Genomic DNA, 27,280 nt, shown 5'->3' with positions numbered 1-27,280 from the left:
TACTCTGCCATTCTGTTTTTCCTACCAAAGTAGATGACTACACACTTATCCACATTATACTGCATCTGCCATGTATTTACCCACTCACTCAAGCTATCTAATTCGCCTTGAAGCCTCTTAACACCCTCCTCATTGCTCACATTCCCAACAAGTTTTGTGTCATCACCAACTTGGAAATATTACGTTTGGTTCCCTCATCCAAATCATGGATATATATCGTGAATAGCCGGGGCCCAAGCACTGGTCCCTGCAATACCCCACTAGTCACTGCCGGCCACTCTGAAAAAGACCCATTTCTCCCTACTCTCTGTTTCCTGTCTGCTAACCAATTCTCAATCCATTTCAATACATTATCCCCAATCCCATATGCTTTAATTTTACACACTAAACTCTTATGCGGGACTTTATCAAAAGCTTTCTGAAAATCCAAATAAACCACACCCACTGGTTCTCCCTTATCTATTCTGCTAATTATGTCCTCAAAAAACTCCACTAGATTTGTCAAACATGATTTCCCTTTCATAAATCCATGCTGACTTTCTCTAATTTGTTGATATTTTCTAAGTGTCCTGTTATCGCATCCTTTATAATAGACTCTAGCATTTTCCATACCACTGATGTTAGGCTAACCTGTCTCTAATTCACTGTTTTTTCCATCCCTACTTTTTAAAAAAATAGTGGGGTTACATTTGTCACCCTCCAATCCATTGCGACCGTTCCAGAATCTATAGAATTTTGGAAGATGACAAGCAAGGCATCCACAGTTTCCATGGCCACCTCCTTTGTTGTTTAATTGTTCTGCCATTTCCTTGTTCTCTATTATAAATTCTCCCATTTCGGACTGTAAAGGACCTATATTTGTCTTCACTAATCATTTTCTTTTAACATGCCTATAGAGCTTTTAAAGTTTACTTTTATGTTTCTTGCAAGTTTACTCTCATACTCTATTTTTCCCCTCTTAATCAATCTCTTGGTCCTCCTTTGTTGAATTCTAAACTGCTCCCAATCCTCAGGCTTGCTACTTTTTCTAGCAACTTTATATGACTCCTCTTTGGATCTAATACTTCTTAATTACTTCTTACTACTTCGATCTTAATTTCTTTTGTTAGCCATGGTTGGGTCGCTTTTCCTGTTGTGTTTTGTGCCAGAAGGGAATATCTAACTGTTGCAATGTGTACATTCATTCCTTAAATATTGTCCATTGCCTATCCATCACCATGCCTTTTAATGAAGTTCCCCAATCTATTTTAAGCAACTCACCCTTCATACCTTCATAGTGTTTTTTTGTTTAGATTTAGGACCCTAGTTTCAGATCGGACTACTTCACTTTCCACCCTAATGAAGAATTCTATCATGTTATGGTCACTGTTCCCCAAAGGACCCCCCACAACAAGATTATGAATTAAACCCTTCTCATTGCACAACACCAAATCTAGGATTTTCTGTTCCCTAGTCAGTTCCTCGACACATTGGTCTAAAAACCCATCTCAAACACACTCCAGGAATTCATCCGTCACAGTATTATTGCTAATTTGATTTGCCCAACCTATATGTAGTTTAAAGTCACCCATGATGATTGGAGCACCCTTGTTATATGCATCTCTAATTTCCTGTTTAATGCTGCTTGTTACCTTATCACTACTGTTTGGAGGCCTATAGACAACTCCCACTAATGTTTTCTGCCTCTTGTTGCTTCTTAGCTCCACCCACTGATTCTACATCTAGGTTTTCTGAGCTAATGTCCTCTTAGTACTGCACTGATTTCGACCTTAACTTTCAACACCACCCCACCTCCTTTTCCTTTTTGCTTGTCCTTCCTAAATATTGAATACCCTTGGATGTTCAGTTCCCAGCCTTGGTCACCCTCGCCTCCACAACGACTGTGTGGTGATCACTCCTACCAATATTGTCATGGACAGGTGTATTTGCAGCAGGCATGTTGGTGAGGATGAGGTCAAGCATGTTTTTCCCTCACCACCTGCTGCAGACCCAGTCTAGCAGCTATATCATATGGGATCGGGTCAGCTTGGTCATTGGTGGTGCTACTGAACCACTCTTTGGTGATGGACATTAAAGTCCCCCACCCAGAGTACATTCTGCACTCTTGCCACCCTCAGTGCTTCCTCCAAGTAATGTTCAACATGGAGGAGCTCTGATTCATCAGCTGAGGGAGGGTGGGTACATGCTAATCAGCAGGAGGTTTCCTTGCCCATGTTTGACCTGATGCCATGAGACTTCATGGAGTCCAAAGTCCACGTTGAGGACTCCCAGGGCAACTCCCTCCCAACTGTATACCACTGTGCTGCCACCTCTGCTGGGTCTGTCCTGCCGGTAGGTCAGGACATACCCAGGGATGGTGATGGTGGTGTCTGGGACATTATCTCTAAGGTATGATTCCGTGAGGATGACTATGTCAAGCTATTGCTTGACTTGCCTGTGAGGCAGCTCTCCCAATTTTGGCACTTACCCCCAGATGTTAGTAAGGAGGACTTTGCAGGGTCGACAGGGCTGAGTTTGCCTTTGTCATTTCTGGTGCCAAGGTCGATGCAGGGTGGTCTGTCTGGTTTCATTCCTTTTTTGTGACTTTGTAGCAGTTTGATACAACTGAGTGGCTTGCTAGGCCATTTCAGAGAGCATTTAAGAGTCAGTCACATTGCTGTGGGTCTGGAGTCACATTTAGACCAGACCAGGTAAGGACAACAGATTTCCTTCCCTAAAGGACATTAGTGAACCAGATGGGTTTTTACAACAATTGACAATGGTTTCATGATCATCCTTAGGCTTTTAATTCCAGATTTTTATTGAATTCAAATTCCACCATCTGCCGTGGCGGGATTTGAACCCAAGCCCCTAGAGCATTTACCCTGAGTCTCTGGATTACTCGTCCAGAGACAATACCACTGGAGTTCAACTCTTTTGTCCATATTTAGACCAAGGTTGTAATGAGATCAGGAGCTTAGTGGCCCTGGCGGAATCCAAACTGAGTGCCAGGGAGCAGGTTATTGCTGAGCAAGTGCCGCTTGATAGCATTGTCAACGACACCTTCTGTGATGCAGGGGAGCTCAGGTGGAGGCCAAGGTGGATCATCCATTGGGCACTTCTGGTTGAAGATTGTTGCAAATGCTTCAGCCTTGTCTTTTGCACTGATGTGCTGGACTTCCCCATCATTGGGGATGGGGTAGATGGTTATCAGCAAAAGTTTTCCTTGTCCATGTTTGATGCCATGAGGACAACTCCCCCCACCCCCGGCTGCAAAACACTATGGGCCCCCACCCACCTCTGGCGGATCTGTCCTGCCCATGGGACAGAACATACCCAGGGATAGTGATGAACATGTCTAAGATGTTGTCTGTAAGGTATAATTTGCTGAGTATGATTATGTCAGGCTGTTGCTTGGATTGTCTGCGGGGCAGCTCTCCACAACCCACCACATGTTAGTAAGGAGAACGTTGCCGGGTCAGTAAGGCTGCCATTGTCGTTTCTGGTGCCTAGGTCGATGTCAAGTCATCCATCCGGTTTTATTCCTTTTTGCCCTTATAGCAGTTTGATACAACTGAGTGGCTTGCTCGGCCAATTCTGAGGCCATTAAAGAGTCAACCCTGTTATTGTGGGTCTGGAGTCACACATAGGCCAGACCAGGTAAGGACGGCAGATTTCCTTCTCTAAAGGGCATTAGTGAGCCAGGTGGGTTTTTTTTCGAACGACAATCGATGATTGTCACTATTACTGAGCCTAGCTTTATATTCCAGATTTATTAATTGAATTAAAGTCCACCAGCTGTCGTGGTGGGATTTGAATCCATGTTTCCAGATCATTAGCCTGGGCCTCTGCATTTTAAAAAAAATTCATTCATGGGATGTGGGCATCGCTGGCTAGGCCAGCATTTATTATTGCCCATCCCTAATTGCCCTTGAGAAGATGGTGGTGAGCTGCCTTCGTGAACTGCTGCAGTGACATTACCACTGTGCCACCACCTCCCTGAGCCGCTGGCAGCCGCTTTGATATAACTGAGTGGTTTGCTAGGTCACTTCTGGGGAGCGGTGGGGGTTGGGGTTGGCTCAGGCATTATGAGGCAACTGCAGTGGTGTGGCTCTGGAGTCAGATACAAGCCAGGCTGGGTAAGGACTGCCCATTTCAGTGCCACGAAGACACAAGTGGGTGGCAGTTCAATGACATTCTGGGCCTGGTCCCTCAGGCTTATGATGACCCTCCTGCTCATTTGTCTCTGGCTGCTGTTACCCAAGAAAGATATTACACATTTGACAAAAGAAAATAGATGAGAGTCCAAAATGGGCCCATCTGCTGTCACCAGTTTTGCACCCACCGGCTTTCTTACCCATTTTGTTACAAACAAGTAACATGGCCTAGTCTACCCCAAGTTACTATTGAGGGAGAGACCACAACTTCATTTGAAAAGGAACATTAGGAAGAGCAGGAGCCCTTTGAGCCTGCATCCATTCAAATATATTGTGGCGTATTTGTACCTCAACTCCGGCATCCACTGCCTTTGAGTTAGTGAGTTCCCCATTCACACTACTAATATAGGTATCTGAAAAAGGAAGATAATAAAAGGGTTTAAGGGATTGGAGTGGGTGATTAGAGAGACATCAAAGCAGTCAGTTCCTAGTGGCACCTGCACCAGAGGACACATGTCCTCCTCCTGTGCTGTGATGTTTATGATGCTACACGATAGACGTTCACCTTAATCAAAACCCCCTGAAAGCCCTGGGTTGTCAGAGCACTGCTGTAGAGTCCCGATCTGCTAAATTCTGCAGTGGGGACCAAAAGTGTGCCTCCCGGCCCAGGAAATTTTAACTTGGATGGGTTTCCCAGCACCCCAATGCCATTGCGGCATCAGATCGAAGACTTGCTGACCTACATTGGCTCCCAGTCAAGTGACGCCTCAATTTTAAAATTCTCATCCTTGTGCACAGCACTCCATGGCTTCACTCCTCCTCCTCTCTGTAATTCCCTCCAGCCCTACAACCCTCTGAGATTTCTGCGCTCCTCCAATTTTGGGATCATATGCACCTCTGATTGGAATTTCTCCATCACTGGCAACTGTGCTTTCAGGGGAGGCAATGGTGTGGTGATATTGTTGTTGGACTAGTAATTCAGAGGCCTAGGGTAGTGCTTTAGGGGCCTGTGTTCAAATCCTGCTATGGTCAGATGGTGGAATTTAAGTTCAATAAAAATCTGGAATTAAAAGCCTGATGATAATCATGAAACCATTGTCAATTGTTGTAAAAACCACTAATGAAGGACCTTACCTGGTCTGGCCTACATGTGACTCCAGGCCCACAGCAATGTGGTTGACTCTTAAATGCCCTCTGAACAAGGGCAATTGCTGGCCTAGCCTGTGATGCCCACATCCCATGAATGAATTTTTAAAAAACTGCTCAAACTTGGGAATTCCATCCTCTCTCTTTAAGACACTCCCTAAAACTTTCCTCTTTGACCAAGCTTTAGATCACCTGTTTTATTATCCCCTAATGGGGTCTGGTGCAATTGTTGTTTGATAATTGATCTTGTGAAGTGGCTTGGGAAGTTTTACTATGTTAAAGCTGCCGTATAAATGCAAAATATACCTCTGTTGTTTTGCAGGGATATTGTTCGGGGCAGCCTGTACCCTGACTTACATCGGGACCTTTTTGAAGCAGGCTGTTGATGAACTCCCCAGTTACAGGACTGAGGTTTTCAAGGCTGTGTTGGAGCAGCTGCGTTGGTTTGCCGGGCAACAAATCCGAAATGTCGCAGTGAGTACTTTGCGCACCAACCAGGGTAGGGTGGTAATCGTACGAGCTGTCACACAAGGGCAACACATGTCGGAAATGCTCGGCTCCTCATCAAACCTGCCACTTAATGTTAACCCAATCCAATTTATGGCAAGTCTAGAGGTTTAGCTTCCACTGTTCTCTGAAAGGATTCCTGCCTGTGCAGTTTTCACATAATTATCCGCCCTAGTGGAATACCATCCATTGTTTGGTGGGTGGAAATCTTGCCTCTGAATCAGAAGTTTATATAGAATTATATAGGTCTACAGCACAGAAAAAGGCCCTTCGGCCCATCGAGTCTGCGCCGGTCATTCAAGACCTACTCCGGCAATTTCAGCAGAAGATTTTGGCCGACACTCCAGTGCTTTACTGTAGGAGTGCTGTACTGTCAAATGTGCTGTATTTCAGGTTAAACCGAGGCCAGGCCTGTCCTGAACAATCCCAGCGCAGTAGTTTGAAGAAAAGCAAGGGAGTTGATCCTGTTGTCCTGGTAAATCAGCATCAGATTATCTGCTCATTATCATATTGCTGTTGATGGGAGCATGCTGCGCACAAATTTACGCTTTATTTCTCATAGACTAGACTAGGCTGAAAAGTGCTTTGGAACATCTGGAGGTTGGGTTTTATTTATTCAAGGAAAGAAAAACTTATGTTTCAATACCACTCTTTACAATTAATAAAACATTGCAGGCATTAAGTTCACAAAAGAGGATTTGATGGGAATGTATTATGCACTGTGCCTAAAAATGCTCTGGATTTCACACATTCCAGAGATCTCTCCATGTTCCTGATGGAAATTTCAATGCCCTCTCTGACTCAGATTGAGTAGGTAGTGATGAATCTTGAGGAAGAGGTGAAGGATTTTGAGGAGGTGGTGATGGATCTTGAGGAGGAGGAGGTGATAGATCTTGAGGAGTTGGTGATGGATCTTGATGAGGTGGTGATGGGTCTTGAGAAGGTGTGGATTGATCTTGAGGAAGTAGTGATGAATCTTGAGGAGGTGGTGATGGATCTTGGGAGGTGGTGATGGATCTTGGGGAGGTGGTGATGGATCTTGAGGAGGTGGTGATGGGTCTTGGGTGGTGATGGGTCTTGAGGAAGTGGTGATGGGTTTTGAGGTGGTGATGGGTCTTGAGGAGGTGGTGATGGGTCTTGAGTAAGTAGTGATGGGCCTTGAGGAGGTGAAGGATCTTGAGAAGGTAGTGATGCATCTTGAGAAGGTGGTGATTGATTTTGAGGAAGTAGTGATGGATATTGACGAAGTGGTGATGGGTCTTGAGGTGGCAATGGGTCTTGAGGAGGCAGTGATGGATCTTGAGGAAGCAGTGATGGATCTTGAGGAGGTGGTGATGGATCTTGAGGAGATGGTGAGGGATCTTGAGGAGGTGGTGATGGATCTTGAGGAGGTGGTGATGGATCTTGAGGAGGTGGTGATGGATCTTGAGGAGGTGGCAATGGATCTTGAGGAGGCAGTGAGGGATCTTGAGGAGGTGGTCATGGATCTTGAGGAGGTGGCGATGGATTTTGAGGAGGTGGCAATGGATCTTGAGGAGGTGGTAGTGATTTAGGAGAATGTGGTAGGGGTCCTGAGAAAGTTGTTGGCAGACTTTCTCCTTAACCATTGCAAATTTCTGTCAATCTTTGCAGATTTCTGATACAAACAAGTGCTTTGAGTCTCGAGATCTTAAATGGAAAATGTTGAAATGTCCTTGGGGTCCATCTCTTCTTCCTCTCCTTGGTATCACTGATCAGTAGCTCACCCACCTGACCCCAAGGGATGGATCAGGCTGCCATGTCCGCATTGGCATATTGGGTGGCCAGGAAAATCCAGTCCATCTCTATCTGCATAGCAGGAATGTGGCTTGGTGTGGTTCAGGATGTGGTTGGTAAATTAGTGGACATTTCAAAGTAATGATATTCCTTTGCTCTATGCTTCCAGGCGATCGGTGGGAACATCATGACTGCCAGCCCAATCTCCGACCTCAACCCCGTCTTCCTGGCCTCTGGCTGTCTGCTCACCTTGGCCTCTGAAGGTAGGCTGTATCTCAAACAGGTTGAGCCTAATCGCTGCCTGACTGTGAGTGTTCCTGTACTACCCTTTATTATGAGAGGAAAAGTAAGGATGTTATGCCTCAGTTATACAGGGCATTGATGAGACCACATCTCGAATACCGTGTGGCAGTTTTGGTCTCCTCGTTTAAGGAAGGATGTAAACGCATTGGAGGCAATTCAGGGGAGGTTTACTAGACTGATACCTAGAATGAGCGTGTTGTTCTCATGAGGAAAGGTTAGACAGACTGGGCTTATTTCCGCTGGAGTTTAGAAGAGTGAGGGGTGGCTTGATTGAAGTATATAAGATCCTGAACGGTATTGACAAGATGGACTTGGACGTCCTCTTCTGGGTGAGTCCAGAACTAGGGGGCACTGGTTTGAAATTAGGGGTCACCCTTTTAGGACAGAGACGAGGAGAAATTTTTCTCTCTGAGGGTTGTTCGACTTTGGAACTCTCTGCCTCAGAAGGTGGTGGAGGCGGGGTCATTGAATACTTTTAAGGCAGAGGTAGATAGATTCTTGTTAGGCAAGGGAATCAAAGGCTATCAGGGTTAGATGGGAATGTGGAATTTCAAACACAATCAGATCAGCCATGATCTTATTGAATGGCGTAGCAGGCTCGAGGGGCCAAATAGGCTACTTCTGCTCCTATTTTGTATGTTTGTAACTTTCTCTTTGGCTGTTTACAGGCAACACCCGAGTTGTACGGATGGATGGATGTTTTTTCACTGGCTACAGGAAAACAGTGTTAAAACCGCAAGAAATATTGTTGTCCATTGAGATCCCCTACACAAAGAAGGTGAGAAACTGCCCCCTGGTTATTGTAAAAACACACTCTAACTTGGGGAGGGATCTTAGTTTGAGAATTATATAGGGGGAAATTTTAACCCCATGACTGGTTTAGATCGGTGGGAGGTTAAAGTCGTAAAAACCTAAATGCTGACCCAAACCTGACTCCAACCGCCCAGTTCCAGTTTTACCAACACCAGGGCAGTTGTCAGGCAACCAACCCGCTCCAAGGAAGCTGGTTGATACTTTAAATATCATGATGAGACTCTGGGAAATGTCCCCTTATCTTTTTCTGCTTTAAGAAGAACAATTCCAGCTTCTCTCATCTCTCCAACAATGCAGAAGTCCCTGATCCCTCTAGTGAATATCCTCTGCACCCTCTCCAAGGCCTTGACAACCTCCCTAAAGTGTGGTCGCTATGTCGATCATTGACTTAACCTGTTCCTTTCAAGGGAGAGTATTTCTCAGCGTTCAAGCAAGCCCAGAGACGGGAAGACGACATTGCGATAGTGAACTGTGGGATGAGAGTTGCTTTCAAGGAAGGCACCGATGTTGTGGAAGAGTTGGGGCTGAGTTACGGAGGCATGGGGCCTACCACCATGTCTGCAAAGAAGACATCTGAACAGCTTCTTGGAAAGTAAGTCTCCTCAGATATCGCTCAAACTGACAGGTTTCCCTAGCTCTATGGCCACTGAATTAAGACTCGTCAGTTATGGTGAGGAGGGAAGCGTGTGATGCGTTTCCCATTTTAATATTCATTGGTTAGTCTCATGATAGGTGTGGTAAGATATTCCGCACTTAGTTGGTCAGAGTTTATACTATCAATTCACAGAGTGGGGACAGCGACACTAAGCCCCATGGAGTAGGAACAGGACCGTTGAACCACAAAGAGCAGGACAATATTCAATTCCCGCTGGACATCCACTTAGCTCTGAGTCAAAAGGTTGTGAATTAAAGCTTCTTTGGGATATAACCTGGGTTGGCACTTCAGCACAGTATGTTTTATTCCAGAAAGCCTGATGGTGAAGGACAGAACTAGAGTCCAGTCTTTACACACTTAGAAGCTTTTAATTACAGAGGCACACATGATAAACATGCCCCTCCTATGTCGACATCTACAGGTTCAGTCTGCTCCTTGGTGAGACCACACCTGCAGTATTGCATGCAGTTTTGGTCTCCTTACCTAAGAAAGAGTATATTTGCTATAGATGGAGTACAGCGAAGGAAGGAAGGAAATAGATAGATTTCTAGACACTAAAGACATCAGGGGTATGGGGAGAGCGCGGGAGTACGGTGTTGAGATAGAGGGTCAGCCATGATCATATTGAATGACAGAGCAGGCTTGAAGGACCGAATGGCCTACTCCTGCTCCTAGTTTCTATGTTTCTATGTTTCCTATGTATGTGAAATGCATGTGAATCTCCATTTAATGCCCTCTAACTGATTAAAATTGAATACTCAATTAATATAAAGTTAACATAGTGCCACATTGCCAGCGGGCCTATTTATTATAGTGTGTGCATATATAGCATTTATGGTATCAGACTCATAACTGAGAGGTCGGGGGGTGAAATGTTATGACATGGAATGCAGTGCGGGAAAGGGCAGTGAAAGCAGGTTCACTTTCAAAAGGAAATTAGATAAACACTTGAAAAGAAAAGACTTGCACAGTGACAGGGAAAGACCAGGGGAATGGGACTAATTGGATAGCTCAACTAAAGAGTCAGCATTGGCACAATAAGCTGATTGGCTTCCTTCTATACTGTACTATTCTATGATCCATTGCAGGGCAAAAAAAATGCAGCCTCACCCATGCCCTAAGGAGAAATTAAAGTACGCTAAATACTATCGGCCTGGCTTTAAGCTCTCGTGCACTATGATCTAATATTGATATGGTCTCTGATGTTACCTTCGATTGTTTCCCCGTTTAGAAAGTGGAACAAGGAGCTTCTCCAGGAAGCCTGCTTGCTGCTTGTGGATGAACTGACACTCTCACCATCTGCTCCTGGAGGGATGGTTCAATTTCGGCGCATCCTGAGCCTCAGCTTCTTCTTCAAATTCTACCTCAGCGTACTCCAGAAGCTGGAACAAGACTTCAAGAGCGTATGTAACTGCAAGCGTGGGCCTTCACGCACTGCTGATTTCTCATTGGTTCAAGTATTTTTGCCTTGTTGTAGTGTTTTTGGAAGGATGGGGCCATACAGAGCAACACATTCGGTCTCATTATTGGGATCGAACCACGTGAGGAATGAACAATGCCCTGTCTCTATTGACACCATTGTGTCAACCAGTGAGATGGAGGCTGGGTGGGACTTATTGCAGGGCTCACAGCAAACAGTGTATTTTAAAGCAACATCTATTCGCTCAGCAAATAGAGTCTATTTAAAATGAGTCTCTATGAACTACATCAAATAGAACTCATGAATGAAGTGACAACAGTCTCCCAATAGACGTAAGGTGATGTCTCCAGCAAAATACAGTGTGTGGAGAATAGTTGCACACATGTTGGGTGGAATTGAATGCCTCCCCTCCACTGGGAGTGGGTGGGGAGGTGGAGGGGCCATTTAATTGGGACATTGTGGAAAGCCAACCACCTTCCCAATTTCCCTTGAGTAAGTCAGGGTAGGGAAGGTCGAGGTCACCCCTAGGCCAATTGACACCCTTAAGTGGCCAACTAAGGGCCTCATCCTGCTACCGCTAGTGTTGTACCAGCAGCAAGGGGACCCCCATACCATTCTGGCCGGCTGCCAGATATTCCGAACTGCCCCCCCCTCCCCGGCCCCCAATCCTCGGGCCTACATGACTGGAGCTCTTGCAGGGGGAATCCTTGTCCTGAAGGTCCCAGAGCTCTGAACATAGTCTTACCCACATCCTAAAAATGAACTAAAATATACTAAATCTTATTGGCCTCCCTTTAGGCTCTTGCACACACAAACATGCCTGATTGGGATTTAATCCCATTGGGACGCCTGGGAATGGCTGCGGTATGTTTGCCACCGGCTTTCTGGCTGATGGACAAGACCATTACCCTGGCCATGAATTTCAGGACATCGTGTGCAGGAAAATCAGTACCAGTCTCTTACAGTCTCCAGGCATAACCAACAATGGAATTGTCCAATCCTCTCGATTCCCACCAGGAATAGTGGTGTCAGAACATGCAGCCGAGGAACACCAGTATTCACTTATCGTGCTCAGTGAATTAGCACAAGGATGTTCAGTAATTGTTGACTGGTTTATGAAGGGATACCATCTGGAACTCTGTATGTTATATTGGCCATCAGATTAGAACAAGGCCATTATTGACCTTGACATAAGGCAGCCTAGGTGCCGCAAGCTGACACCAGTCACGAGGGATGTAAGTTGTCAGGAAACGACCAGGACGTTGGCTTTGTCCACATGAAAAAACATGAGACTTTGGGGTGACTTAATTGGAGTTTTTAAAGTTAGCGAAAAGAATGTCATGCAGCTGTACTGGAGAAACTGTTCAAATAAACGGGGGGGCCGGTGTTGGTGTGCAGGTGGGTAGGGCAGGGTGCAGGCCAATCTGCCTCACACTGTAGGATAACAGAAGCTATAGAAACATCACAGTCACTTACACATCAAACCTCTAAAAGGCTTCTCAACATTTATCTTTTCAAGAAAGTTTTCAGTCTCTTCTATGTCCTATTTATGAGTTAACGCAGTCTACTTTAGTTGATGTCAACTCCATACTCTTACTTATTTTCTTTCTTCCGGATCTGTAAAAATCATTTTCTGGTTTGTTTTCTACATAAAAAGTACTATATAAATGCAGGCTGTTGTTGGGAGTGAAGGAGAAGATGGAGGAAAAGTTGGACAGGTTGAGCCTGTATCCATTGGAGTTTAGAAGAATGAGAGGTGATCTTATTGAAACATATAAGATCCTGAGGGAACTTGACAGGGTGAATGCCGAGAAGATGTTTCCCTTTGTGGGAGAGATTTAAATTAGAGGATATAAGGGTTCTCCCATTTACGATGGCGATGAGGAGGATTTTCTTCTCTCGGAGGGTCATTGGTCTGTGGAATTCTCTTCCCCAGGGAGCAGTGTGGGCTGGGTCATTGAATATTTTTAAGGCTAAGATAAATAGATTCTTGATTGCCAAGGGAGTCAATGGGTATCAGGGGTAGGCAGGAAAGTAGAATTGAGGCCACGATCAGATCAGCCATGACCTTACCAAATAGTGAAGCAGGCTCAAGGGACCGAATGGCCTACTCTGCTCCTAATTCGTATGTCTGTATGTACATTTTCAATGTTCCTATTTTACAAATTACAACAGCTTCCTACATTACAACCGTAACTTCACTGCAAAAAATACTTGATTAGCTGTGAAGCTCTTTGGGACATGCTTCCACCAGACATAACACTTGTTTCTATGTGTACAGCATGTTTATTTCCAAAAGTTTTAAAATACCTCCACATTCACAAAATGTCCACACTCATGCTTACAGCTCATCTTTTAGTAGCTTCTGGGGTGTCTGTTCACTTTGCTCTGAGACCACACCCAGACTTAACCAATCAAACACAGTGAGCATGTTACCAGGCCCACATAATCAAATACAGACCAATTGAACAACACCCTGAGGTTGTGAAAGGTGCTTTAGAAATGCAAATTCTTTCTTTCTATATATAACATATAAGAACAGGAAAGCAAGTCATTTAAGCTTACAAGCATGATCCTTTTTGATTGATCAGCCCTGCCTTCTGATCTGACATGCCTTACCCACCCCCTTTTCACATCATACTATCTGAAAAATGTTTCACACCTAGAATTACTTATTGGAACTGCTGTCATGTCAGTAAAATTTGCACGCTGTAATGACTGGCTGTCTGCTTTTTCCTTCCTCTCTCTAGGATTTTCAAGTTGAGTCCATTCCTCCAGAGTATCTCAGTGCCACAGAATTATTCCAGAAGGACCCTCCTTCAGCAGTTCAGCTGTTCCAGGTTAGTGGAACTCAGTGGTTACACCACCCAGCTTCCCAGGTGCACAACTTGACTTCCAAAATAACCAGAACCTTCCCGGCCAATAAAACAGAACAACTTGTGGATCCAGGGATACAATTCCCTCAGCCAGTAGTTTTTAGGGAAAGGAGCGGTTAAGTGAAATTCCCATCTTTCCCATTGCAATTATCAAGAGGAGGATTTTCACCTCATGCTTCCTTTAAATACATCTCCTAAAGGCTCCGCTGAACTATTTAAAAAGAGTCAAGTTGACTTTTTAAAGTTTTGGGCTCAGTGAGTAGAGTGCTCTCGCCTCTGTGTTAGAAGATCGTGGCTTCAAGTCCCAGTCCAGAGACTTGAGCCCAAAATCCAGGCTAATACTCTAGTGCAGTGCTGAGGGAGTGGTGGACAGCTGGATGTGCTGTATTTCAGGTGAGACGTTAAACCAAGGCCCTGTCTGCCCTCTGTGTTGGGTGCAAAAGACCCCATTGCACTATGTCAAAGAGCACAGGAGTGTTGCCGGAGGTTCACTGGTAATGGTTGTTGGCTTAGTACAAAGAGGAGAAGAGTCAATTCTCTCTTAACTCTAAATTCGCTTTATTCATGTCGTTAGATCATCTACATATAGCTCATACATCTGGTTAAATATAGACATGCAGTTTACAGCAGGTTATACAGTTTTATGCCCAAAACTAGGATCTAAATGCACATCCACTAGGTTTCTCTGAAACTCCCTGAGTGTTCACAGAATATAAAAGCTAATACCGGAAAAGGAGAGCTGACGCTGGCCAGGCGTTCCGTTCTCTCTCTTGCGTCTCTACGTTGCTGATGTAGGTTCTTCTGCTTCTGCGATGGTTGGTCTCTGGAGTCTCGCTGCTCCACGCCCGAAATCCTCTCAGTATTATACTGAATCTCATCTCTTCAAGCTGTGCCATCTCTTCCGCGTTGGTTTAGGCCTGCTTGCCTGATCTGTGGCACATTCTCGTTGGCTCTGTTCCAAGACTTGCAGGATCACCTCGTTCCTCCTTTTCTAAATAAGGACTCATCACATTTCCTTTGTCTTCAAGACACTCAGCTACTTTAAAACCGGTTCCAGCCAGCTGAGACCAGTGACTGGAGTCAGGTTTCAAAAGTTGCTCAGGCCAGCAACTAGACTCAGGTTACTCCAGGTCACAAGTTGCTTTTGCCTGTGCCAGCAATTCAGCTGCAGCCCTTGGCCAACGGGAGTTATCCCTCAATCTGCATCAGAAAAACAGATTATCCCATTAATAACACATGGCTACCTGTGGGACCTTGCTGCATGCATTATTAGTTTGATTTTGACTTGGAGCATGATTGGTACGTTTGCGACAAATAGAAGAATGCAATTGGTACCACACCTCAGGAAGACGTCAGGGGCCTGGGTAAATTAAACAGGAGGTTTATAGGATGATAGCAGGGCCTTCCATTGTATGAAAATCTTGGAGAAAATGGGATTGTTCCCCTTAGAGCAGAGAAAGTTAAACTTTATGAGTGCTTTGATATAGCAAGTAGGGAGAAACTGTTTCCTCTAGTGAGTCAGTAACCAAAGGTCATAATTTTAAAATAATTGCAAAATAATTGGAGGGTAAATGGGGAGAAAATGTATCACGCAGGGGGTTGAGATTTAGAACGCACTATCTGAAAGGGCGATGGAAACAGATATTGCGGGAGCTTTCAAAAGGCATAAAGTTGAAGAGGACTAATTCTCATGGTTAGGAGGAAAAAGGTGACCTGTGGGGCTAAGTTAGGCAACCCTTAAAAAGAGCTGCCACAGGTATAATGGGCCAAATGGCCTTCTTCTATGCTGTAAGGGTCTCTGATTCTCTGTGTAGTCAATCAGACAAGTTGCCATTTGTTAACTGGCACCTGGGGCACCACATCAATCTGCGGTACTGACCATGGATGCTCCAACTTATAACCTCATCGCGCTTCCAGTGAACTGATTCCGACTATTGGAATCACAGCCACTTTCTCTCCTTACTCCCCTCAGCAAGTTCCGCCTGGTCAGTCCCCCACGGATGTTGTCGGCCATCCATTGGCGCATCTATCAAGTATCAAGCAGGCTACGGGAGAGGCGATTTACTGCGATGACCTGCCCTGTTTCGAGAGGGAGCTCTACTTGGCTCTGGTGACCAGCACTGAAGCTCATGCCAAGATAAGGTAACTTTGCGTTCACCTTTTCTTATACCATAGAAACCTGGTAAATAAACAATGATCAGCAAGAAGGCTGTAACATGCTTCATTTGGCATGGGGTCCAGTAGTGTTGTGGTCATGCGACAGGATTAGTAATCCAGAGATTGTAAATTCAAGCCTCGCCTTGAGAATTTAAATTCAATTTTAAAAATCTGGAAATAAAAAGCTGATTTCAGGTAATGTGACCATTAATGTTATAAAAGCACTACTCATAATAACCAATTCCAGTACATGTTATACAATGGCACCCTGTATATATTTTACAGATCAATGGAATTTCATACAAAATGCAGATTCCAGTAGACCTTACATTTCCATTCTGTAAATTAAGGAGACCTGCACTTTGCAATGTTTTGTAATTATTTGTATGCTAAAACATTCATAACTCTGCTATTTTATTATTTTATTCTTCATTTTTATTTTAATGATTGTCTATATATATATATGTTATGAATTACGATTACTTGCTTTATTTGTGTCATTGTTACAATTTGGCACCTGCTGCCAAGATGATTTTTCAATAAATCAATTATCTACCTACCTACCCACCTACCCGCCTACCTACCCACATACCTACGCACCCACCCACTCACCTACCTACCCACCTATCCACCTACCCACCCACCCATCCGCCTACCTACCCACCTACCCGCCTAGCTACCCACATACCCACCTACCTACCCACATACCTATGCACCCACCCACTCACCTACCTACCTACCCACCTACCTACCCACATACCTACGCACCCACCCACTCACCTACCTACCTACCCACCTACCTACCTGTCTACCCACCCACCTACTTACCTGTCTGTCTATCTGTCTGTCTGTCTATCTATCTATCTAGCCATCTATCTCACTCTGTTTTCTTGAAATGAAGCATAGAAATGAGCTAAAACAAAAACAAAAATACCTGGAAAAACTCAGCAGGTCTGGCAGCATCTGCGGAGAGGAACACAGTTAACGTTTCGAGTCCGAATGACCCTTCAACAGAACTAAGTAAAAATAGAAGGGAGGTGAAATATAAGCTGGTTTAAGGTGGTGGTGGGGGGCGGGGGGGCGGTGGGGGGTGGATAGAGGGCCAGTGATAGGTGGAGATAACGAAAAGATGTCACAGACAAAAGGAGAAAGAGGTGTTGAAGGTGGTGATATTATCTAAGGAATGTGCTAATTAAGGGTAGAAAGCAGGACAAGCAAGGTACAGATAGTCCTAGTGGGGGTGGGGTGGGGTGAAGGAATCAAAAAAGGCTAAAAGGTAGAGACAAAATAATGGATGGAAATACATTTAAAAATAATGGAAATAGGTGGGAAAAGAAAAATCTGTATAAATTATTGGAAAAAAAAAAGGGGGGGGAAATCGGAAAGGGGGTGGGGATGGAGGAGAGAGTTCATGATCTTAAATTGTTGAACTCAATATTCAGTCCAGAAGGCTGTAAAGTGCCTAGTCGGAAGATGAGGTGCTGTTCCTCCAGTTTGCGTTGAACTTCACTGGAACAATGCAGAAATGAGCTAACTCACTTCTTTCCTTCTTTCCTGCAGTTCAATCGACGCAAGTGAAGCCCTAAAAGTTGCTGGAGTCGCATGCTTCCTCACTGCTAAGGATGTCCCTGGGACCAACAAGACTGGGCAAATTATAATGGATGAGACGGTGTTTGCTGAGGGAGAGGTTAGTCATCACCATTTACACATCACTGGGGTAAACTTTAAGCTTCACTCCTCCTGGTTGGTAAGGTGGGGGAGGGGGCCGGACATCTGATATAGGGCCTGTCTGATCTTTGACCCCTGAAATCAATTGAATGAAAGTCAGAAGGTTTTGTTTTTGCGCCTCATTCTGGGCACCGCACTTTGGGAAGGACGTGAAGATATTAGAGAGGGTGTGGAAAAGATTCTCGAGAATGGTTCCAGGGATGAGGAGCTTCAGCTATGTGGTTAGACTGGAGAAGCTTGGGGCTGCTCTCCTTGGAGAAGGTTGGGAGGAGATTTGATAGAAGTGTTCAAAATCATAAGGGGCCTGGACAGTAAGAACACAAGGACATAAGAACTAGGAGCAAGAGTAGGCAATTCAGTAGATAGAGAACAATTTTTCCCATTGGTGGAAGGACCGAGAACTATAGGACACAGATTTAAGGTGATTGGCAAAAGAAGCAATGGCGACATGAGGAAAAACTTTTTTACATAGCAAGTGGTTAGGATTAGGAATGCACTGCCTGAGAGTGTGGTGGTATGAGTATGATTTTCAAAAAACAATTGGATATTTATCCAAGGAGAAAAGATTTGCAGGCCTACAGGAAAATGGCTGGGGATTGGGACTTGGTGAGTTGCTCTTGCATCGAATCAGCACCGACACAATGGCCAGAATGGTCCCCTTCTGTTCGGTGTCTCTGCACTGCACGTGCCTGCGTTTCCTCAGTACGCACTCCCATGGGCGAGATTCCCCTTGAGCAGCATAAACTCAGAAAATCATTCTTTGAGATTGCATTATTTTCTAACTACCCCTTGTTATTTTTGTACCTTGTGTAGGTCACTTGTGTTGGACATGTTATTGGGGCAATTGTTGCTGACACAGCGGCTCATGCCCAAAAGGCTGCAAAAGCGGTAAAGATCACATATGAAAAGCTTAAGCCCATCATCACCATTCAGGTAATTAACTGCACCTCATTATATCAATTACTATATACTTGTACTCTCTTTTATATTATGATACTGTTAAGGGATGGGTATAATTTACTCTTCCAATTAACCCTGCTTGCCAGATGGCACAGATTTGTTAGACATACAATGATTAAGTATGAACTTGAAGTCCGCTTGTGCTTCAGCTGCAGAGTTCAAATGAGTTACAGCTCCATGGTTGATCAGATATGCATCAGCTTCTAAAGTATCTCTTGTAATACAGACTTCCTATACCTTATTCGTTGCAAGAGAAGTTGCAAGTTTCATGAAGCATTGTTATTAAACACTCAATTGATTATATCCTGTTCTTACAGCCATAGATAGTTAGCTCCCTAACTTGTCCACGTTGCTTAGCTTACCAGAGCTAAGGTATTTCTCAGGCAAGTGCCTATCTTCAAGGTTGCTCTTCCATTGAATAAACAAATGAAACGTTTTCTGTCTGCCCTAAGTCTGTGACTTCTAACAATTTAAGAATCCCGACTTAACAAACAAAGAACAATAGCCAGCATTGCTGCAGAATAAGTATTGGTCCTTTTCTTATATATACAGACCTAGTGTTCCTAGCTGACCTTAATTGAAGAGAGGACTGCAATAGGAGCTCAAAAGTTACATTTGTGACCGGTGCACCACTCAGTTAGTATTACTCTCGAACAGTACCCCAAGAAGATAAAAGCAAAATACTGTGGATGCTGGAAATCTGAAATAAAAACAGAAAATGCTGGAAAAACTCAGCAGGTCTGACAGCATCTGTGGAGAGAGAAACAGAGTTAACGTTTCGAGTCCATATGACTCTTCTTTAGAGCTAAAGAGAAGTAGAAATGTGATGGAATTTATACGGTTTAAGGGTGGTGGAGCAGGCAAAGCTGGATAGAAGGTCAGCGATATGTGGGGACTAAGGAGAGATTAACAAAGATATGTTGGTAGGTTGAGATGAAGTGAGGTGGGCTAAGGTTTGAATGGACTAGCTGGGCCAAATGGCCTGTCTCTGTACTATAATATGACTGACTGTCCTCATGAAACAATGACATGTATGATTTATTTGGAAAGGGACACTTGGGGCATATTTCTGTTACCAATGACATTGTACAAGTTTGCAACAATGCTTGACCCAAGTCCTCTTGTAGTTTAAGAGCTTCTGCACTCACAAGAGAGCATTGACTAAGTAGAAGGGTCGATTTGAAGACCCTTGTGTTGGTTGCCAACATTGACCGGATATTTCTTCAAAAACAGGACGCGATCGCCCACGAATCATTCCACGGTCCTCCAAGGAAACTTGAGAATGGAAACATCGATCTTGGATTTGCACAGGCTGATGACATCGTTGAGGGTCTGTACTTGGTTTTATTTTAAATAGCTAGTCTTTATTTGCTCACAGTGAGAGACAATTGAGTCTTCTGCAGGTTAATCGAGGGACTCAGATGGTTTATATGTAGAATAATGGATACCTGGGAGTGATTACAGACTGGAAACTAATCAAGGGATTCAGATGGTTTATATATAGAATAATGGATACCTGGGAGTGATTACAGACTGGAATCTAATCGAGTGATTCAGATGGTTTATATATAGAATAATGGATACCTGGGAGTGATTACAAATTGGAATCTAATCGAGGGGTTCAGAAGGTTTATATATAGAATAATGGATACCTGGGAGTGATTACAGACTGGAAACTAATTGAGGGGTTCTGATGGTTTATATATAGAATAATGGATACCTGGGAGTGATTACAGACTGGAATCTAATTGAGGGGTTCAGGGGGTTTATATATAGAATAATGGATACCTGGGACTGATTACAGACTGGAATCTAATTGAGGGGTTCAGATGGTTTATATATAAAATAATGGATACCTGGGAGTGATTACAGACTGGAAACTAATTGAGGGGTTCTGATGGTTTATATATATATAAAATAATGGATACCTGGGAGTGATTACAGACTGGAATCTAATCGAGGGATTCATGGGGTTTATATATAGAATAATGGATACCTGGGACTGATTACAGACTGGAATCTAATCGAGGGGTTCAGATGGTTTATATATAGAATAATGGATACCCGGGACTGATTACAGACTGGAATCTAATCGAAGGGTTCAGAAGGTTTCTCAAGATGCAAGGCATCATCTAATTTGTGTCTATGGTGTTCTGCAGGGGAAATGTATATTGGAGGCCAGGAGCACTTTTACCTGGAGACACAGTGCACTGTGGCTATACCCAGGGGTGAGGACGGTGAAATGGAACTCTTTGTATCAACACAGAGCCCTTCGCAAATTCAGGCAGGTGTTTCTGACTGGTCGCTGCGTCAATACCAATGTCATCAGCTGACATTGCACTTCAATGCTATCAGGAGCCTCCATAGGAAAATGTTTGTACTTGTATCACAAGTAGCAGTGATGGTGAACACAAGAGTCAGTTGTCTATGATAACGACTCTGCGGGTCAGTTCCTTTAGGTGATGATGACTCTGTTGATCAGTTCCTGTCTGTGATGATGGACACGATGGGTCAGTTGTTTAACAGACAAGAATCCTCAGTACAACTTAAAATACAGAAGCAGTCTCTGTCCACATGCAGCAAGACCTGGACAACATTCAGGTTTGGGCTAATAAGTGGCAAGTAACATTTATGCCACACATGTGCCAGACAAAGAGTATATCCAAACGGCTGAAGGCACTGGATACTGCAAAGGCTATGGGCCCGGACAACATTCCGGCAATAGTACTGAAGACTTGTGCTCCATACCTAGCCACACCCCTAGCCAAGCTGTTCCAGTACAGCTACAAAACTGGCATCCACTCAGCAATGTGGAAAATTACCCAGGTATGTCCTGCCAACAAAAAGCAGGACAAATCCAACCCGGCCAATTACTGCCCCATCAGTCTACTCTTGATCATCAGCAAAGGGGTCATCAACGGTGCTATCAAGTGCAACTTGGATGAAACAGCTGAAGATGGTCAGGCCTAGGACACTACCCTGAGGAACTCCTGCAGTGATGTCCAGAACATCAAGTGCAACTTACTCAGTAATAACCAGTTTTGGTTCTGCCAGGGCCTCTCAACTCCTGACCTCATTAAAGCATTGGTCCAAACATGGACATAACTGCAGGAGTTCCTCAGGGTAGCGTCATAGGCTCAATCAACTTCAGCTGTTTCATCAATGGCCTTCCCTACATCATAAGGTCAGAAGTGGGTATGTTTGTGGATGATTGCACAATGTTCAGCACCATTCGTCATTCCTCAGATACTGAAGCAGTCCATGTCCAACTGCAGCAAGACCTGGACAATATCCAGGCTTGGGATGATAAATAACAAGTAGCATTCGCACCACACAAGTGGCAACCAATGACCATCTCCAACAAGAGAGAATCTAAACATCTACCCTTGGTATTCAATGGATTACCATCACTGAATCCCCCACTATCAACATCCTGGGGGTTACCATTGACCAGAAAATGAACTAGACTCGCCATATAAATACTGTGACTATAAAAGCAGGTCAGAGGCTGGGAATTCTGTAGAGAGTAACTCACCTTCTGACTCCCCAAAGCCTGTCCACCATCTACAATTCAGGAGTGTGATGGAATACTCCCCACTTGCTTGGATGAGCGCAACTTTAAAACACACAAGAAGCTCAACACCATCCAGGACAAAGCAGTCCACTTGATTGGCACCCCATCTACAAACATTCACTCCTTCCGCCACTGACATACAGTAGCAGCAGTGTGTACCATCTACAAGATGCAGTGCAGAAACTCACCAAGGCTCCTTTGACAGCACCTTCCAAACCCGCGACCTCTAACACCTGGAAGGACAAGGGCAGCTGATGCATGGGAAAACTGTCACCTGTAAGTCACTCTCCATCCTGACTTGGAAGTCTATTGCTGTTTCTTCACTGTTGCTGGATCAAAATCTTAGGACTCCCTACCTAACAGCACTGTGGATGTTGCTACAACACATGCACTACAGTGGTTTAAGAAAGCAACCCACCATCACTTTGTCAAAGCCAATTAGGGATGAGCAATAAATGTTGGCCTAGCCAGTGACGCCCACATCCCATGAACGAATTTTTTAAAATCTTCAATAGGAGGGAATTTAAGCATTTTCTCTTGACATGCAATGGCATTACCATCGTTGAAGCCCCCACCATCCACATCTTGGAGGTTACCATTGATCATAAACATAGCTGGACCAGCCATATATGTAGCTACAAGAGGAGGTCAGATTCTGGAAATTCTGAGGTGAGTAATTCATATTCCAAAGTCTGTCCCCCTTCTACAAGGCACAAGTCAGGAGTGTGATGGAATACTGTCCCTTGCCTGGATGAGTGCAGCTCCAACAACACTCAAGAAGCCCCACACCATACAAAGCATAGCAACCAACTTGTTCAGCAGCCCATCTACCACCTTGAGATGGTGAGATGAGAGTGACTGCCCTTGGCATCAGGGGATCATTAGACCAAGTCTGACATCAACAAGCCCTGGCATCAACAAGAATCAGGGAAAAAAGTCTCCAGTAGTTGGAGTCATACCTAGCACAAAGAAAGATGGTTGTGGTTGTTGGAGGTCAGTCATCTCAGTTCCAGGACATCACTGCAGGAGTTCCTCAGGGTAGTGTCCTAGGCCCAGCCATCTTCAGCTGCTTCATCAATGACCTTCCTGCCATCATCAGGTCAGAAGTGGGGATGTTCGCTGATGATTGCATAATGTTCAGCACTATTCCTGACTCCTCAGATATGGAAGCAGCCCATGTCCAAATGCAGCAAGACCTGGACAATATCCAGGCTTGAGCTGACAAGTGGCAAGTAACATTCACACCACACAAGTGTCAGGCAATGACCATCTCCAACAAGAGAGAATCTAACTATTGCCCCTTGACATTCAATGGTATTACCACCACTGAAACCCCCACTATCAACCCTGGGAGTTACCATTGACCAGAAACTGAACTGGGCTAGCCATATAAATACTGTGGCTGCAAAAACAGGTCAGAGGCTAGGAATCTTGTAGTGAGTAACTCACTTCCTGACTCCTCAAAGCCTGTCCACCATCTACAAGGCACAAGTCAGGAGTGTGATGGAATGCTCCCCACTTTCCTGGATGAGTGCAGCTCCAACAACACTCAAGAAGCTCGAGACCATCCAGGACAGCCCGCTTGACTGGCACCCCTTCCACAAACAATCACTCCCTCCATCACTGACACATAGTAGCAGCAGTGTGTACCAACAACAAGATGCACTGCAGGGACTCACCAAGGCTCCTTAAATAGCACCTTCAAATCCCACGACCACTACCACCTAGGACAAGGGCAGCAGACACATCTGCAAGTACACCTCCAAGCCACTCACCATCCTGACTTGGAAATATATCATTGTTCCTTCACTGTCACTGGGTCAGCATCCTGGAACTCCCTTCCTAACAGTACTGTGGGTATACCTACACCAGATAAACTGCAGCAATTCAAGAAGGATGCTCACCACCACCTTCTCAAGGGCATTTAAGGATGGGCAATAAACGCTTGTCTTGCCAGTGACCATCATTTCCCATGAAACAATAAAAAGAGGAAGCAAGAATAGAATAAATAGGTGCCCCACAGTGTGTGAAAGGGTTGGAAATGGTGGAAACCTTGGCAGAGAAAATGATAAGAGGTTAGTGCAAAATTAAAGCACATAGGATTGGGGATAATATATTGGCATGGATTGAGAATTGGTTACAAGACATGAAATAGAGAGTAAGAATAAATAGGTATTTTTCAGAGTGGCAGGTGGTGACTAGTGGGGTACCTCAGGATTAGTGCTTCCGCCCCAGCTATTCACAATATATATCCATGATTTGGATGAGGGAACCAAATGTTATATTTACAAGTTTACCAATGACATGAAACTTGGTGGGAATATGAGTGGTGAGTAGGGTGTTATGAGGCTTCAAGGCAATTTAGACAGATTGAGTGAGTGGGTAAATATATGGCAGATGCAGTTTAATGTGGATAAGTGTGAAGTTACCCACTTTAGTAGGAAAACAGAATGGCAGAGCATTATTTAAATGGTGATAGATTGGGAAATGTTGATGTACAAAGGGACCTGGGTGTCCTTAACACCAATCACTGAAATCAAGAATGCAAGTGCAGTTAAGAAGGCAAATGGTATGTCGGCCTTCACTGCGAGAGGGTTTGAGTACAGGAGCAAGGATGTCTTACTGCAGCTGTACAGGGCCTTGGTGAGACCACATCTGGAGTATTGTGTGCAGTTTTGGTCTCCTTACCCAAGAAAGGGTATACTTGCCATAGAGGGAGTGCAAAGAAAGTTCACCAGACTGATTCCTGGGATGGAAGGATTGTCGTATGTGGAGAGATTGGGTCGATTAGACCTGTATTCACTGGAGTTTAGAAGAATGAGAGGTGATCTCATTGAAACGTACAAAATTCTGACTGGGCTGGACAGACTGGATGCAGTGATGGTGGTCCCTCTGGCCAGGGGGGTCTAGAACAAGGGGTCACAATATCAGGATGGGGGTAGGCCATTTAAGACTGAGATGAGGAGAAACTTCTTCACTCAGAGGGTGGTAAACTTGTGGAATTCTCTACCACAGAAAGCTGTGGAGGCCAAGTCACTAAATATATTTAAGGAAATAGATAGATTTCTAGACTCTAAAGGCATCCAAGGGTATAGGGAGAGAGCGGGAGTATGGCGTTGAGATAAAGGATCAGCCATGATCATATTGAATGGCAGAGCAGGCTCGAAGGGCTGAATGACCTACTTCTGCTCCTATTAACTATGTTTCTATATCTCCTATCTTTATTTTTCCATGTTGTGGCTCAGTAGTAGAATGTTTATCTGAGTTAGAAGGTCATGGGGGTAAGTCTCTCCCTGGACACTTGAGCACAGAATCTAGACTGACACTCCAGTACTGTGGGAGTTGTCAGAGATGCCGTCTTTTGGATGTGACTTTAAATCAAGGCCTCATTTTCCACAAAGAAGAGCAGAGAAGTTCTTCGTGGTAGCCTGGCCAATATTCACCGCTCAACCAACAGATAAAAACATGTGATCTGCTTATTGTCACATTGCTGTTTCTGCAATGTGCAACTTGACTGCATTTATGGAAGAGTGACTCCACTTTGAAAGTACTTCAGCACTTTGTGAAGTCTTGAGGTCGTGATAGGTGCTGTGTAAATGCAAATTTTACATTATATTTATGCGATAACTAGATAACTCCATGAGGGTGAAAGCAATAGAACGGTGTGCTGATAGGCCGCCACAAAATAAGGGGTGGAGCAAGACTGGGGTGGAGCATTTATCCTGATGGCCTTTTCCTTGCTGTTAAATCCAATGGAATTTTCCATTGCTTCCTTCCACAGTCCCTCGTTGCTAAAGCACTGGGCGTCCCCGCCAACAGAATTGTTTGTCGGGTGAAGAGGTTAGGAGGGGGTTTCGGCGGGAAGGAAACCCGCAGCTCGCTGTTGTCCACGGCAGTAGCAGTCGCAGCTCACAGGTACGTTCAAGGCAGTGAGGGGGGAGCAATATTGGAAACTAATGAAAGTCCTGGACCTTGAGGAAATCAATGACCATGTCAACATACTAGAAATAACGGCTCTAAAAGTGCAACATCAGACCACGCTGGGATGGAACTGTTTGAGCCTGCATTAGATACATACCACATACGCACATACGTGCCCTTAGATCATTACAATTCAAATGAATGTTCCTATTCACTTGACTGTACCTTTTGGATACATTTTAGGTGCATGGAGTTACATTGATATGGTCATAAGTCTCCCCCAGTTCTGGAACCTTCACTAGCTTCTAATGGAATAACAAACCTGAGGTAGTAAATTCGAATCCTACAATGGTCAGTTGTAAAATTAAATTTGTTGGGGGGTAATTTTCACCATTTGTAAAAGTGCGAAGTGTGTGAGATTAATACAGCTAGGAGTAAGTTCAGTGTGATTAGAGAAGCCTCAATAAGTTTTGTGGACTGACAGTAGGACAAAAATGAGCATGGAAGCCACCAGATTGCCATAACAACCCAACCAACTCACTAGTGCCATTTGGAAAGTGGATCTACTACCCCTTAACTGGTTTGGTGTGTAAGTGACTCCAATCCGGGTGCCCTGATCGATATTTATCCCCAAAACCAACATCACGCATCTACAACTGATGATCTGCTCGATATCTCCCTATTGTTTGTAGGACTGTTTCTATTCTGTATATTCTAGGCATTGCAGAAAAGGGACAGACAAAGAGGCAAAACAGCACTGAAACCGAGCACAACCAGTTAAGTTAATGATGACTACTCGGCTCCTCACAAATCTATTTTCAAGACCCAGCCTAAGAGAGACAATAGGGCATGTGGAAGGAGCCTAATGCCTGTTTCAATGTACATGTGAACTTGCCAATAACAAAAAAAGTTTCACTGTTTCTTTCCCCCCCACCCCTCCCCTTCTCCATTTAACAGGATGAAATGTCCCGTTCGATGTGCTCTGAATCGCGACGAGGACATGTTAGTGAGTGGTGGAAGACATCCTTTTTTGGGCCGCTACAAGGTAAAGACTCAAGAACGGTGGAAGGCAAGTGAAGAGAAATGTCGAGAGAACTGTTTGCCCGCTATTCATGGATTCTTTTCTCTTCTCTTCCTTTGTTTTGCTTCAAGGTTGGTTTTCAGAAGAATGGGAAAATTGTAGCTGTGGATCTAAAGCTTTACTGTAATGCAGGAGACAGCCTGGACCTTTCAACCGCAGTACGTGACACTTATGCACTTCTTTACAAAGCAGAAAGGGGGTTTCTTTTGTATTGACTTGAGGGGGCATTCTACTTAGGACAAGTATTG

The 27,280-nt window shown here is 44.4% G+C and overlaps 1 protein-coding gene across 1 annotated transcript in view; it reads left to right on the top strand.

Annotated features, from left to right (window-relative positions):
* xdh (xanthine dehydrogenase) overlaps positions 1-27,280 on the top strand; it is a 134,044-nt gene that overhangs the window by 61,736 nt on the left and 45,028 nt on the right. Inside the window, exons 12-25 of the mRNA XM_078542721.1 lie at positions 5,605-5,756; positions 7,714-7,807; positions 8,516-8,625; positions 9,068-9,252; positions 10,547-10,718; positions 13,486-13,575; positions 15,584-15,753; positions 17,329-17,455; positions 18,310-18,429; positions 19,690-19,786; positions 20,616-20,740; positions 25,812-25,945; positions 26,909-26,996; positions 27,104-27,190. Coding sequence (XP_078398847.1) covers positions 5,605-5,756; positions 7,714-7,807; positions 8,516-8,625; positions 9,068-9,252; positions 10,547-10,718; positions 13,486-13,575; positions 15,584-15,753; positions 17,329-17,455; positions 18,310-18,429; positions 19,690-19,786; positions 20,616-20,740; positions 25,812-25,945; positions 26,909-26,996; positions 27,104-27,190 — 1,751 coding nt within the window. The remainder of the gene's footprint in view (positions 1-5,604; positions 5,757-7,713; positions 7,808-8,515; positions 8,626-9,067; positions 9,253-10,546; positions 10,719-13,485; positions 13,576-15,583; positions 15,754-17,328; positions 17,456-18,309; positions 18,430-19,689; positions 19,787-20,615; positions 20,741-25,811; positions 25,946-26,908; positions 26,997-27,103; positions 27,191-27,280) is intronic.

The sequence above is a fragment of the Cetorhinus maximus genome, chromosome 5 (assembly GCF_964194155.1).
Source record: "Cetorhinus maximus chromosome 5, sCetMax3.hap1.1, whole genome shotgun sequence".
NCBI lineage: Eukaryota > Metazoa > Chordata > Chondrichthyes > Lamniformes > Cetorhinidae > Cetorhinus > Cetorhinus maximus.
The sequence above is the reverse complement of the archived record's forward strand: the minus strand, read 5'-3'. Positions and strand labels throughout refer to the sequence as shown.